Below are 16,433 nucleotides of genomic sequence, written 5' to 3' on the forward strand. Positions count from 1 at the left end.
TAAACAATAAATTGATTCTATGATTCTTTCAAAAAAAGTCTTGACTCTGATCCAAGAGGTTTGAGACTTGGGTTTTGTTTTGATGGAAGCTCCATCATTTAATCAGACAGATGTTGGTGGTACCATGAAGAGAAAGACATGTCCTCACCGATGTTGGGGTGTTTCAACAGGCGACAAATCCGAGCCTCTCGTTCCAGCTTCTGGTGATCTGAAGGGCAAAGGAGAGAGAAAGCCAGGGAGAGAGAGAGAGTTAATGAGCAGTAATTCTTAAAATGTGATCTTATTATGACCGTGTCAACCGTTCTGAGAAACGGTTATAAACTAGAAACTATAAACAGCACAAAAATGACAATTACCAACAAGAACCACCATGTTCTGAACAGAAAGGTTACAAATACTAACAAACATTTGCATACTGGTACACAAAACAACAAACTTAACAAACTAAAGTTCACTGTACATTGCTGTAGGAAAAAACAATCACAGATCATCCCTGCAATCACCGATATATGACCTGATCAGCAGCTGGCACAAGCCTAGTGCCATCAAAAGGTAGAAACCAGGAAGAAGTACCAAAAAATGTTTCCATAACAAACTTAAAATACTTCTGTGTAAGTAATTCAAAATGTCACTAAATTTACTTCCACAGAAACCTTTCTAAAAATACAGCAAATAATTTAACCCTACAACCCAACTAAAAAAATTTACAAAAATGACCTCCTGTAAGTGATACACTATATAGACAAAAAGTACCAGGATGGGGCAGTTTTTCAGGGGTTGGGCCCCTTACTTCCAGTGAAGGGAAATCTTAATGCTTCAGCATACCAAGACATTTTGGACAATGTTATGCTTCCAACTTTGTGGCAACAGTTTGGGGAAGGCCCTTTTCTGTTCCAGCATGACTGTGTTCCAGTGCACAAAGCAAAGTCCATAAAGGAAGAACCTGACTGGCCCACACAGATATCTGACCTTAACCCCATCCAACTCCTTTGGGATGAACTGGAATGGAGATCGCTTGTTGGTGTAATGATCAGGTGTCTCAATGTTTTTGTCTATGTCATGTATCTTTTATGCCATTCTGCCCAGTTTTCCTGTTTTAACAGGAAACATAAATATAATCTCTTTCCCTGTGTGGTTCCAGCATAAAACCTACCAACTTACTGTCAGGGGAGCAGACTCCGTATGTATGTATGTATGTATGTAGATTATGTATATGTGTGTGTGTGAGAGTATACGCTTATGTAAGACCTCAATAATACTAGCCAAACTGGATTCCATGGTTATCAAGCGAGCAGCAATCTTAGCCCACATACAAACACACACACACACACACACACACACACACAAACTAGGGGGTGGACCACCCTGTATGTGCAGACATGGAGACTACAGCAGAGAGCATAAACACAGAAACGTATGTGTTCACCCACACCTCTGTAGAGATCCATGGGCTTCAAAACACGCAAATGCAAACGTAGAGCAAATGCAGGCGCACAAATAGACTGGCAAAATCAAGGCACACACATTCATACTGCCACCGAGGAGTGACAGTGAAGTGTAAGCCCAGTGATTATAGTCTTAGAAGATGAGCGGAGTGAGGCGGAGAAAGGAGTGGAGGAGTGTTGAAGAGGGGACAGAGGAGGAGGAGGAGGAGGGAAGCGGAAAAAAAATGCAAGGGCAATTAATATGCACAAAGCCTTGTTGCTGTTGAAAGAATAAGACACTGCTGATTGCTGCTGTTGTTTCACCGACCACCACCGCCTGCTACTTTTTGGGTTGGATTGTTTTTTTTTCCTCATTCTGTCGATTGGTGCTTCAATTTTTCATTTTAGTTTTAGAAGGCTGCAGACACACTGTGCCTTTTTGCCCATGTGTTTTGCTTGTCGCTGTGTTAAAAAAAACAAACAAACAAACAAAAAAACAACAACTATCGTTCAGAGATATATTCTGAGATATTTGTCAGTCATTAGGGAAGATTCAGCACCTCAAATAAGGCTCCATGAAGGATCACATCTTCACAGTGTCCTCAGTAAGCAGTGCTGTGTTTTCACTCCACCCTGAGTGATGTTTAAAACCCCACCCCCCCACTGTCTGCTTGTGTTGAAAACTCCCAGATATGTTATCCATCATGCTACAACTTCAAGCGGTGGAAAACATGTCATAAGCACAAGCATCGCATTTCATTCTGTCGGTGGCATCTGTTGACATTACTCTGCAAGTACAAAATTGGCTCTGAGTAAGCGCGAGGGTTCATCTTAGCTTAGTCTAGCAGATGGCCAGACTGAGCCATTGTCATTTAAAGGACTGCATGACTGAAGGCTGAAGTAGGAAATTATATTGCTACATTTAAAGGTAAAAGCTATAAACTGATTTTTTTAAGTTAAATATCAATTTAAGAAAGACATTCACGTTCTCACCAACATGCTGATTTTTAAATTAAAAAACAGAAACCACAAATAAAACAACGATGTATATGATTGACTGTGCTTCTTTTTAGCCTCGCCTCAGCTTTAAGGTCCTTCAGGATTGGAAAAGCATGTGGGTCATAGTGAACTTGTCTTGGGATTTACAGCTGGAGATTGGCACAAGATGAGATATACAACCTGCTTTGTAACAACGAAGGTCACTGTTCAGGTCTTTCATCCCGGTTTTATCGTGCTTCCTGGATCAATGGGAGACAGACCCCTCATACAGACCCCTTTGCAACGGCTGCTCTTTCCAGGAAAAAGGCACATACAGTCTGCATTGTGTGAGATAACCTATGAGTTTTATTTAATGTTCCCACCACTTTAGTAAGCTAATCAGCCAGTCAGTGTCTCCTTTGGATTTTATATATACTGAGAATAAAATTAGGTGAGTGACTGAATGGACAAATGACTTCAAGAAGGCGTGGATAGTGGCTGGGTGGACAAACAGACAGAGCAAATAGATGGATAAACTAGCTGGTGGACTAATAGACAGAATAATAGCCAGCAGATCGACTTGTGCCACACAGCTCAGGAGAACACACGACATTTTCAACTCTTGAAATGCATTTGGTGGAAGTTTTGCATTAATGTATCATCATAAAGTAAGCAGTGAATGCACGACATAATGGCTACAGAATACACACAGCATATCTTTAGACTGGTTGCTTATAATCCTTTAACTATGTCATTTTGTTCTGCAACTTGCTACGAAAATGAAGGCTGACTGGTGATCCAATCAAGACACAAGACTGGCACCATTTGTATCTGCTTTCACGTGTGCATTATAGAATAAATAAATGGATAAAATCACAGCTTTGCCCTGTGTTGCTGGTAGTGGCTACTCTAAGAAAGTGCAAAGTGATCTGGTTGTCTTTGCAACAGTGGAGCCAACAACGATACCACTTGCAAATGCAAGTGTGGGTCGGAAGTTGTCTATTTTCACTTTGATTTATCAAAATGATCTAGAACTGTTAGACTGCATCTAGATTTGATAAAGAATCAAAACACACATAGCAAAAGACAATGAAAAAATAAACATGTTCAAAACAAATGGGGTTGACCTAAACTTTAACCTCTATGCAGTCCTGGGTTGAAAATCTGACAGGAGATCTGTTGTTTTTATATATAGCTTCACTACTTTTGATACCATATCAAATGTGGATATCATGGTATCGAAAGAGTATTGATACTCTGACACTTCTGACAACCCTTCATGGTGCGGTGCTTACTGTAATTAGTCTGCCGTCTGCAAGTGCGGCCAAGTGACAGTGATAATGCAGGCTGCTTTAGAGCTCACCGAGTCAGGCCAACACTCATTCAGCCGATGAGTCAAACAGTCGGCCAGATACCAATCCTGTGCTTCCGTTGCAGCAGGGTAAATAAGAAATGAGAGGAGAGGAGAGGGCGGGGAATGGGAGGAGGATGAGGACTGGTCCTGAGGGGAAGGAGAGAGGATGTGGAGAAAAGAGGACAAGCAGGAGGAGATAGAGTAGGTTGCAGAGAAGAACATAAGCACAAGAGTGTTCGCTGAGTGAGAAGACAGCATTTAGTGAAGACTGTGGGAATCTGTACATTAGAGGAGCTGAGAGGAGAGGAATAAATTTGGGTTAATCATCACAAGTGAGGACTTATGTCTCGAGAGGGGAAGAGACATAAAAAGACAGCCACAAAGACAGCCAGATATAACCACTGTTCAGAACATTGGACTGGCAACACGAGCCAGCTGAGAAATGCTGGGTATGAACTGCATAGCAGTCAAGGAGGTATAGGAGGCATTCATGTTGAAATAGATGCGATTTACTATAATTTACAGTTTACATTAATGGCAGGACAAAGGCACAGTGCCATAATGCAGCCTTTAACTTCAATTTAAGTCTGACCCTTCAGGGGAAAATTATATGAGTGTGAGAGTGTAAGGAAAATGTAACAGCATTAAGCATTCGGCAAATGAATTCTCTGAGCCTGCTGAAGAGGTTGTGCGTCATCCACAAAACATACAGAGATTTTTCCGTAAGCGTCAGATAATGTAACGTTATCTGGAGCTGTACTTTTTCCAGCTGAGCCGCACACATGAATCTGTCTCACTACCGAGTGTGGAACAGCTCTGATGAGAGCCATCTGACATACTGGATGCTGCAGAAGTTAAGGGTCAGTGCTGTCATATCCGACATGGTGTTACTAATGTTAGTGTTTCTTTGGAGTACTGCATGTTAGAGACATACATAAAGTTTATTCCAGTCTTTGTTAGCATGGTTATTAGCATCCACTGGTAAGTCTGTCAACCAATCAGAGGCAGTGTTTCTGACTTGTCAGCCAAACCACGAGCAGTTAACGCTGCACATGTCAAGATTTATTCATGTCATACTTTTAACTGCTTTTAATCCCGCCAGACTGTTTAGTAAAAAAAAAAAAAAAAAAAAGTATGGATTAATAATAAGTCAGGATTTACTTATATTTGTAATTAGAGCTTAAAGAGACTGACTTCATAATAAGCTTTAATACAAAACTTTGATACACACTCAACCGAGGCGTCCACATCTACATCTGTCCTGGTTATTTGACATTGACAGAAAGCTCGCTGGCCAAACCAGGTCAGTTCACTGCTGCTGCATTGCAGGTGAATCTCACACACCTGTATACCATACACACAAGAGCCCAACTGCTCTCTATCATGATAAATTAGAAGGCCATACAGCAACCTCTGGCAACCCCTGTCCAGAGATCACTGCCAATAAACAAGCTCTGTGATTGGCTGGAGGCCTTGCCCAACAGACCTGTCCTACATTTCCTGTTGACATGTGCTGGACTGGCATTAACCGTTTTATGGTTGCAAGGGGTGGGGGTGGTTGGAAGATGTCAAACACAGGGGAGAAGCCTGGCTTTGTGTGTCAGTATGTAGTGTTATGAACAATCTTTTGCCTTATTGTATACAACCCCAATTCCAAACGCCGTAGGACACTGTGTTTATTTGCTAATCCTTGTTTGATATATACTCAATCGATAAATCTAAGTATCTGCTTATTCTGAATTTGATGCCATGCCAGCAGCACGTTTGAAAGAAGTAGAGACAGGAGGAACAACAGACAATGAAAGTGTGTGTGTGTGTGTACTGCTCAAAAAAACACCTGTTTGGAACATTTCACAAGTACACAGGCTCATTGGTAACAGGTGACAGTATCATGAATGGGTATTAAAGGGTCGTCCTCGAAACGCTCAGTCGTTCAAACAGGGATGGCATGAGGTTCACCACTTAGTGAAACACATGACTGCAAAAAGGATATTACACCATGGGCTCAGGGACACTTTGTAAAACTGCTGCTGGTAAACACAACTTGTGAGCAAATCACTGCATTCTGTTTGTGTGTATATATTATACAGAGTCCACACTTCTTTGGAATCAGGATTGTAACTGTTCCTCCTTTTGACAGACACACAACTAAGCCACTACCGTGATAATTCTTAAATGTTTCTGTTTAATATCATAACCGAGTGGCAGTCATACAGTCTGAATCACCAAAGCTTCAAGTGTATAAACAAGAAATCTTTTGTCCTTTTACAGCTACAACAAAATACATTATTGCTAGAGTGCACCGTGCAGTTGACTGAATGCATTACACTCTCAGCTCCACTGCTATGGCTGCCTGAATATCCGTATAGATATCTGTGTGTGTGTGTGTGTGTGTGTGTGTGTGTGTGTGTGTGTGTGTGTGTGTGTGTGCGTGTCAGAGAGACAGAGAGAGCGAGGGAGGGTCAGATGAGAGTCCCGTGCTAAAGGCATGTAGGCATACAAGCGCAAGGCCCTCAGCTGCCAAGTGCCTGGGGTGCCTTCTCTCGCATGACCCCTCCCTCCCCTTGGCCACCATCTCCATCTGCTAGTCCTAAAAAAATGCTCTGCTTTAAGTTGCTACAACCAGGGCTCTGAGCTCACTGACCTTACCGGCTGCCTGAGAAATATTACAACAACAAAACAACCTAAACCAAACCCCACTTGTGAGGCAGAGCTGCGTGAAGAACCTGGCTGCAGCAGCCCATGTCAGATAGGTCATGGAACTATAAATAGGACCTGGAGTAGACGTAGTATGCAGCAGCTCTGCCGGCTCTAACATTGCTCTGCGGTTCCAGAGAACACGGCTCATCCATTAGTAAGGCGTACAGCACAAGCCTCGCGCACCATGCAGTCAGGTCAGATCAGCCCTGCTATCAAATGCAGATGCAGGGAGATTATACTGTGCCTCAGAACTATGGTGGAAAGCTGTAAGCAGCTGCACTCCCTGATAAAGCAGCTAGACTGAAACGTATAGGCCAAATGATAGCACAAGCTACAGGTGAATTATTCATAGTGTGTGTGTATATGTGTGTGTGTGTGCGTTACTTCAGCTCTCATTAAGTCAGTCGCTGGGATTAACTATTAGTCCCCTGCTAACAGCATCAGGATCATCTAGGATAGGTTGAATCTCATTAAATGCTGCTTGCTTAAACTGACATATAGTCAAAATATAGCAAGACACATACACCTGCATATACCAACATACCTGCTGCCAAACATGAAGGGACAAAGCATTCAATTGACAATGTAGATTTTACAAATGGTCATTCTTCTGGCCACTTGTTGGATGTAAATCAAATATTGACTCTCTTTTAACTCTGGCTTTGGCCTCTGTCAACTCCTGAGGGAAATAAATGGCTCTTCAGCTGTTAAATGCTCCATTACATTCACCAGCTAGTCTCTAACTGTCTATCTGCTCTGTCTACAGGGAACATGCAGTTTTTAAAGCTTTTTTACTGAATATAGCTGCCTGCTGCAGCTGGAAATGATGCTATGAGAGCAGTAACCCTTTGCTGTAAAGTACTCTGTAATTTTGGCTGAATGCTGTACAAATAAATTGTATTATTATTGTTGTTGTTGTTGTTATTATTATAAGGTTTGCATCACATTATGGATCATGGCTAAATGAAGAAAAACACAGCTGAAAAAACAGCACGTCTGTCTCATATCCTCAACAAACTGTCTGCAATCTGTTGTTTCACTACACAAAATCTTTTAATTTTTGTCTAATTTCTGCTGTAGCTGGAAAAGGAATTTTGAAATACAATGCCAAAAGTGCATTACAACATCACCTGATTTATTTATTTACACTACACGGTTTCTATGTGTCTGCCTTCTGAAGGAAAGAAGCACAGACTACTTAATCCTAAATATATAAAAACTTCCTCTTCCGCATCATATCGTCACAACATACAGAGCATAATATTCTCAGTGGTATGCGTCAAGTACTGAGATTTTAATGCTTATTTTGAAGGAAAGCATTAGTGTCACAAAAAGGTTAACCGACAAATCATTCTAGGTTGATGCCCTCTGTTAATGCCTGTTAAAATGCCTGTTCCACCACGCTCATCACTTTCACACACAAGCTGTGGCCCTATTTGTGTGTGTGTGTGTGTGTGTGCGTGTGTGTGTGTGTGTGTGTGTGTGTGTGAAGGCAGGGTAACAGTCAAGTATCAGTGTGGTGCCACCTGGCAGGGCCTTGGCAGTGGGGCTCCAGTTACGAGGCTGAAGGGGCAGCAGGAGATTTACGCTGGGCAAGTGGTGGTGTGAAGAGCCACAGCGAGGACTGCGCTGCCTGCCGGATTGGTCTTCATGTTGCCATGCCATGGCATTTAGCCTTGGCTTTGGCCTAAACCCTTATTGACTGCATAGCATGTGACACTAATTAAGGTGCTGAAAAGGTGTTTTCATAAAACATTACATTACAATTATTTATTAAAACAGTGTTACAGTAAATTATTATATAGTGAGGGATTATATTACATTTGACACTTTCATCTGGAGTTATTTAAAATGAATGTGGAACACACACCGCAAAGGGCCTTCAGTACTTTCACACATTTATCTCTCCAGTAAGTGAACACTCACACACACAACAATCACACATCGAAAAAGAGAGTGCAATGAATGGTTTGACAACATGCAAGTCGACTCAATTTCCAGGGGACAGTCCCAGTTTATGTATGACCTGGACAGTAACAGAAAGAAAAAGAAATGCCAATCACCAGATTCCAATGTTTAAACTGCTTTGTTTCTCCAATCAAAAGTCCTAAACATATCTCATTATCAGCAGCTAAATTCTCACATTTACACTGTGCAATAAATATTGTTTGGGGAAACACTGTTTATTTATCAGGGACAACATGCATGAATTAATGTGAATCTGATGTAAATGAGACAAATTAAGCCAAAAGGCTAATTTTCATCTGCAGCTCTTCTGTGATAACGATGACACTCTCGAGTGAAACTCAGAGCAGTACTACAGTACCTGATATTGGTTCATAAAACATAACTCAAAGTGTGCTACCTTTGTTAGACCAGAAACTTAGCCATGCGCCACCCACGTGTCTCCTTTAGCTAACCTGAGGGCCCTTTTAAACAGGAACCCTGAGTGCATGACACACAGTTGAAACCAGTGACTTCAAGCACATTAATCTCAATGATTATTATAACTCAAAAATGTGTAAAACACGAACCTGGTGCTCTGCAAAGCGCACCGTAAAGCCATCACCGGAGGCCATCGCAGTACAATACTAGCAGTGTTTTTACTTTTCTATCACAAGCTTTTCCGTTGTCCTTTTCTCATACCAGTGTGATAAAATGCTGTCCTACGCAACACCATCTGAGAGGGTAACTGCTGTTAGATATCACTTATATAACTGTCTACACTGTAGGTGGGGAGGTGGCCGCTGGGACAGAGAAACTATGAGCAAATGAGTCACTCTTTTTTCATGCTTACACATTGTGCACCCATACAAGAAACTAAGGGAAATAACAGTGAAATACAGCCATACTTTTGCTGTTTGAGAAACAAGCCACAAGGTACAGTGCACACAGGATCTCAGCTTCAGTATATTCCGCGCTGTTACGGAATTAACAAAAATCCTGAAATATGGATGCGCTTACCTCGTGCAGATAACTTTTTGGTGTTGATTATTTTGGCTGCATACTCCTGTCCTGTACACAGCTTAACGCATCTGCGCACCACTGAAAAGGCTCCCCTGTAAAACACAGAAAAAAAAACAAAACATTTGCTAAGTTTGGGTGGACAACTCTGCAGACCAAAATCAAAGCGGTTGATATTTGAAGTCCAGTTGATATAATATCTCTGCACTTCTCTAATTGAGTTATTCATCATTGTTTAGTGGAAAGACATCATCAGTACACCTGCGACTTCCTGATGAATGACAGAGAGGGTGCTGAGGGACCTCGGCCAGCTTAATGACTGTGGTTAAGGTTTTGCTGAGAACGCTTTCTGCACAGGTAGCATTTCTCAAGGTCCAGCGCAGAACAGACCTGATGTCACTCGCTACGTTAAGACTATACTGCCAGGATTTGTCCGGTTGATTGGCTCCCACGAGGAACCCAACACGCAGTCAGCATATTCTAAATTACATGCACACATGTGGCTAAAGTGTGTTAAAACGCTCTTCAACACAAACCCAGCATTAGTGAGGAAGCTCTTTATCTTAAAAAGCCTGTCCTGATGCAGAAACACCAGCATCAGAGACAAAAACTGAAATGTAATGTCTTACAGCCACTTCATCTAAACTTTGTTCCCAAAGCTAATTTTGACCATTTCTGTAAAATACAAACCAAACTTAAGTTAACTTGCGGCTGGAAACAGCACATATGTGGACATACTTGTCCAGAAAAAGGTCACATTTCAACATACTGAATATCAGCAGCCTCAACACAAATGTATGAGAATTTCGCTGCATTCCATTTGTACTCGTGAGTTGCTTTCCAACTTCCGAAGTCGGAAGTGACAATTCGAAAGCCAAACCAAGATGGCTGCCCCGGAGAATTGACTGTAAACAAAAGCTGTGGCTTTGCATATTTTCGGTGCTTTTGTCTTTATTTGTGTCCAGTTTACTAAGATGTATAAACTGTATAAATGGCTATGGACATAATCACAAAACAATCCCCCACTCTGTAGAGAACTGGTTTCACCACCCTTGGCCAACACTTGTTAGATCTGCTGCTCCGGTCTTACTGACAGTGAAAGGTTGACCGGTGCCACTGGTCTGCCTCCACGCTGAGGCAGTTAGCCAACCAACAAGGTCAGGGTCGAAGGTGATAGTTATGAGACCAGCTGACCAGAGACTTGAATGACCAAACGTTAGGGGAAATATCTGTGGAGACAAAAAACCCCTGCAGAGGCACATATTTTAAAACTTTTTTGAGCACATGATAAAGACAACAACCAGCCAAAGTGAGTCTGAAATGCCCCATCTCAGGTTCGGGATTGTCTGGTTAGTGCAGTGGAAGAGATTCAACAAGTTTACAAAGTGCTTTTCTTCGATAACAAAGACATGACACACATGCAAGAAACTCCCTGGCAAAAATGTTGCGTATATAAGCACTACACTGCACTGTCAACATCATACACACACACACATATATATTACCGACACCAAACTCCACAGCTGTGCCTGGACTGTGCACACTCCATGAGGTAAGTATCTGTCGGCTGGGCTAAATATGATTTATCACACATACGCAGTTAAATAAGGTAACGGGCTACGATTCATTGCTTTTCAAAGTCTGGTTTGACGCACAGAAAGGGGACACGGAGAGATCTGACTCTGTAGTCAACGGTCTGTAAACAGGTAACTGCGTTGTTGTGGTCTCACAAGGTGCGTGTGATGTACAAGAATTATGGACAGCAAGACTGATAAATTATATGCCGAAAAGCTTCATGTCTGAGACAAAACAGAAGGATATCCAAAAACAAAAAATGTTAAGTGTTCTTCATGAGCTCCGTTTGCTTTTACAGATTTCTTTTTAGCAGCTGTGCGACAAAAGGACAGACTTTTGAGAGGAGCCATTTTAGTGTGTGACTGATCGTATTACTGTTCCTGGAAATGAAAACTCTCCCAAATGCATGGTTATCGGGAAGGTGTGTATTATCAAAAAACGCACTGAAGTCTTTTCAAAGGACCATGTTGTTGTTTTAGCATACCTCATCCCAATGATTATACAAATCATGTGTGTTTTCAGCACGGTTACTACACCACACTGTGGTGTTTGTAGTTAAGTATGGGAAACATGACTTCCAATAAAAGGGATAAAAATACCAAAGCAAATGCGCAACGCCTAGATGTCACACACCCTGCTAAGAAAGTGACACCATTAGAGAGTGAGTGCACAACAATTAGCTCTCCTCAGATGTTGGATTATTATTATTATTATTACAAAGTTACAGAGAGCCAAATCTTGGAGATGCCGAGCCACTGGCGCCTCCGTTCTTTCCTCCAAGCTTTATTTGACTGGGTGAATAACAAAGCGGTCCATGAAGGATTTGCAGTGCATACAGATTAGTCTTTCACACAGAGACCTTCATCAAAGCCCGTGCTTCTGAGAGGAGTGCATTGTACAGAAGCTAAGATTTACCTGAACACAGCCTGTCCTACACATTTCAACAGCTGCATTCTTTACAATGTACTTTTTAATCAAGGAGCAGGACCGGAGCGTTAAGTCTCACTGGCTTTGGGATATACTAAAGTCATACAAGCACAACCTGCACGGTTAACAGCATTATGGGATGAAACAAGTGAGCGAATGCAAATGGTGACCCAGTTTCATGACAAAAAAAAGGAGTAAAAAAACCAAACATCCATACAAGCTTCATCTTCAGTTCATCTCTGCTATCCATCCTTATGTTGTGGAAATTTTCGCCAAAATATGAAAAGCCAGTACATGTTTGTAAGTAATTGTTCTAGAGCACTTGTTATAACGGTAGGGACAGCTCCTTCAAAGACCAAGCTTCAGGCTGCGAGGCAAAAACAAGTGCAAAAAAGCAGCTTCGCAGCATTCAAATCAGAGTATCAAAGTGTTCTGTACAGCCTGACTAAATTCACAGCCACCGTCTGTTGCTACGGAGGATACCTGTTTGTTGCTTATGACCATCGCAAGCAAACACGGTTGAGTCAGGGGTGGCCGGAGGCACACCACCAGCATGCCAGTTCTGTCACCGTCACTGGTGCCACGTGCTGCCATGACGTGAATTTTGCAATACCCCCGTTACCATGCTAAATAATCTTGTTGTTGTCCTCAAGATCCATACACTCCCATCAACTGAGGCGCCCAGTTAGCGAGAGTGGATCAACTTTTCACTGAAACGTCCCCACACAAACTGCAAAGCCCTTGTGCGTGTGCTAACCATCTTACTGCTTTCTCTATGAGGGCCAGCAGCACACAGATCAGAACCCATTTCAGAACTGAAGCTCAAGGACGGGTCAATAATGACTTCAAACTCGGAGTTAGCACATTCTGTTGCTAATGTGGCTACCGCAGGCCCACACGCTGCAGAACTGTTGTGGTATTTAATACAGTCAAGATAAATTGTGAGAACATTAAGCCTCATTTGAAGCCAAATAAATAACCAGCTGGAGTAGTCGGCTGGATGTGGGAAACTGTGCTTTCACACTGCTTTCTGTGGAACTTCATACTGCAACACAAGCTCAGCTTAATGTCAGCGTGACGTTACACGATGTGATACAATGAATTTTATCCTTCAGTATGACTTTACTTAGTAATTTAAAATACGGTAATGTTGGTGGACTAGCTACAGAGTTTCACCTATCTTTGAAGAGATGATTTGCCACATGAGCTGCCATCAAGGTTTGTTAACACCTAAAAATAGATCTAAAATAAATACCTTAAAACCACTTTCAAAAGAGGGGTTTATGGTCCTTGGATGGAAATGCTAAAATTGCAATTAACTGTCAATGAGTGTATAGTTGTGCTAAATATGTTTCTATTGAGAGATGAAGTCAAGCAAAAAAGGTCCGTTCAGTCTCACACGGCTTATCCGAAAGGCATTCGGGAAAAGGCGGTGATTAGCATGAGCAGACACAGCAGAAGGTAAAATGAGGACAAACATAAAAGAAACAATCAAAAGAAAGTTTTATCGTGCATTCAATATCCTGTCATTGTTGTCCACGGGAGTCATTTCACCACTGGGTGCTTAAGCCTCAGATGATAACAAAAACAAAACAACACGCCAACAGCCCTGAGGGGAAACACAAGCCTCAAAACAATAAGCCCTGCATTTTACAAGATTTTCATCTATGCTGTTCACAATCCCACTATTATCAATATTTCACAATATTTCTCAGAATGGCATCCTGTCTAAACTTTATTCCATGAAAGCCACAAACACGACACACGCCGTACTTCAGCTATTTTGGCTGCTTTTCGTTGTGGTTTGCGACTGCGGTCGCTGAGGTTGCCCTCCAAGCAGGCACGAGGCCAATCAAGCTGTCAGTAAATGACGAGTGATATGCACGACAATCAAACACCACCGGCGAGATGCATGACACTCTATGGCAGCAACGGTAACCCTGATGAGGAGTGATTTCTCTATTGTTCCCCTTGCTCCTCCGCCACGTCCTCGCAAAGAGTAACGATGGAGCTGCAAAACGGAGACTTAAACTGTGCTCAGAAATGAGCTCGTGACCTTAATGACCCTTTATGTTTATTATTATTATTATTATTATCTTCCATGATATCACTACAATTGTCCTACATGTTGCGTGGGGAGCTCAAACATGACTTTAAGTGACATTAATGAACCTGTTTAGTATTTAGTAAGTGAAGTGATTTAGGTGAGTCTATTATGAAGGACTGAGTGACTTTAGGACATTCAAAGCACAGACTGACAATTTTCAATCCCCTGTGACGCTACAGCAGATGTTTTTGTGGTATAATTGAAGATGTTAGTTGACAATGATCCATATGAATAAAGTATTACTATAGAGGATACTACAGTTTAACCAAAATTAACAGTTATAATATCTTTCTTTTTTTTAAACTATTTTGCAAGAATATTTGTGGCGTCCTTTAAATTATGACTGATACAGTTCACAGTTAGGATAAAACCGTGTGTGTTCCATGCATGTACAGTTAACACAGCTTCACAAACGGGGACGGACGGGAGCTGTTTAGCCTGGTGTCAGTGCACAATGTCTTATCTTGTGTTATCTGCCACCACAATGCTGCAAAAAAAAAAAAAGAAAAAGAAAAAGAAGCCTCTTAAGGAAGAGAGAGCCCTCACACTTTCACATAATGAGCAAAAGTGCTGGAAAACTACTTGAAGTTGTACAAGTTGCATTGGCCTGCATCGACAAGGCATTAATTCAGAAATCTACTTGGAGGAAGAAAAAAATAGGTCAAATGCTAATAAGGTTTTTCAAAAGACAAACAAAAAAAAAAGATCAAAACTGACTGTAAAACTTCATTCTAACACCACAGGAACGCACTTTACTTGCGCAGATCTTTGCTTTCCAGCTTTGCAGATGACGGTAATTAATTCTTCAGGAGGAGAATATCTGGTCAAACCACTCAGAAAGTGTCAGTCATTATGAACATTCACTATATTCATCTGACACCACATCTGAAGATCTACGAATCCTCGGTCTCCATGACAGGCGTGCAACTGGTACTTGGAAAACACACGGGCTACTTTTTATAAACCGCAGTTGCCTTCTTTTCATCTGAGGTTCAAATGGCTGCACCACAAGACATCTCTGACACCCCGCGTCTCCCTGCGCTTTAATGTGAAACAAATCCGCATCGTGCAGCGACAAATATCGGCGATATTGTTGCGTTCATGGTCACTTTTGGTGAAGATTTGCAACAAAAAAATATATATATACTGACAAGAGCTGGCATCTGTTTGAGAGACATTCACTGACACCGACAGAGAGAGCAGCGTATTTTGAGAGCTGTCATCTCCAAAAAGCGCGCACACACACACACACACACACACACACACACACACAGCAATGCTGCTGCTGGCCTGCACGGTCGCTCAGCTCTGCTCTGTACTGCCTGGAAACCTGGCGTGCCACCGTTTAGCCACATTACACTTTGAAACAGACAAGCCTTCCACAACAAGCAACCTAAAGCACCGATACTCACTTTCCCAGCTCCTCGTATAGCTGATACTCGTCTGTGAATCGCGTACAGGTTGTCGTGGCCATGTCGCTCCTCTGTCTCTCGCTTCTTCTACTTTGACAGCTCCGAAAAAAAATTGCGGTTATTTTGCGCTGGATTTGCGTTTGAAACACGGGTCCGCCCAGCAGCTACACGGCCGTTGGAGCGGTGAAATGCCTTGTCGGAGGCGCCGAGTGAAGGACGGTGCGATACGGACAGGCGAAACGAAGAGGGTGGGTGTTCTCTCTCTCTCTGTCTCCGTCTCTCTACGCTCTCTGACAGCTACCGCGCTCAACCTACCCGCCGTCAAGTTAGCTGACCAAACCGAAGTCACTTCCTGCAGCGATTTTCAGAGTAAAACGCAGCTTTAAAGTCAGAATGTTTACTATTATGACTTTGGTAATGCATGTCGTTTCTGTAAATGCACAAAACAATTCAAATGGTCCCCCTGAAGCCCAAAGAATAAAGTTTAGAAAATATTTGTTTCGTGTGCGTGCAGAATCAACAAATAGGTTGGGACTTGAGGGGTTCAGGGAGATAAAACTACAAAATGCTTCCATTTAGCTGGTTAGCTGCTTATTGTAAAACTCATATGCCATTTCAATGAACACCAGTACTGCATTCAGTTAATTCATTGAGGAGACATGGCAAACTGCTATAGTTAGACAGCATTAAACGTCAGTATCTCTTACCCAGCTTATTGGTGCTGGGAGTAGCCCAGCAGGCCTGTTAACCAGCTGTTAGCATGCTCTTAAGTTTGTATACATACGTTTGTAGTTTTGTTACATAAAATTTAAGTTAATAACTTGCTGACCTGAGCCATTGATATTCTATACCCTCCTTTTCTGATTGAAAGTATAAGGTTAAGCCTTTTTACTGTGTTTTGAAGGCAACAATAGACACTTTTCCGGTCTTGTGTAGTTAATTCTGACTGACTTGACAAAATCCGCTTGATTTGGTTGCAACTTGACTGCGAA

At 42.0% G+C, this 16,433-nt stretch overlaps 1 protein-coding gene across 50 annotated transcripts in view; it reads right to left on the reverse strand.

Moving 5' to 3' along the window:
* Nucleotides 1–15,744, reverse strand: part of camk2b1 (calcium/calmodulin-dependent protein kinase (CaM kinase) II beta 1) — a 71,130-nt gene extending 55,386 nt beyond the window's left edge. For 20 of the 50 annotated variants that reach the window (XM_046385601.1, XM_046385600.1, XM_046385597.1 and 17 more), the window contains exons 1-3: nucleotides 15,442–15,743; nucleotides 9,421–9,515; nucleotides 149–208 (exon numbers count right to left, since the gene is read on the reverse strand). In XM_046385601.1, the coding sequence (XP_046241557.1) occupies nucleotides 149–208; nucleotides 9,421–9,515; nucleotides 15,442–15,503 (217 nt within the window). In that variant the 5' untranslated portion in view covers nucleotides 15,504–15,743. Of the gene's footprint in view, nucleotides 1–148; nucleotides 209–9,420; nucleotides 9,516–15,441 lie in introns of all 50 variants that reach the window. The other 30 variants (XM_046385596.1, XM_046385593.1, XM_046385588.1 and 27 more) reach the window with 2 other exon arrangements.
* Nucleotides 15,745–16,433: the final 689 nt, after the last annotated feature.

Source organism: Scatophagus argus, chromosome 4 (assembly GCF_020382885.2).
Source record: "Scatophagus argus isolate fScaArg1 chromosome 4, fScaArg1.pri, whole genome shotgun sequence".
In the NCBI taxonomy this organism is placed as follows: Eukaryota; Metazoa; Chordata; class Actinopteri; family Scatophagidae; genus Scatophagus; species Scatophagus argus.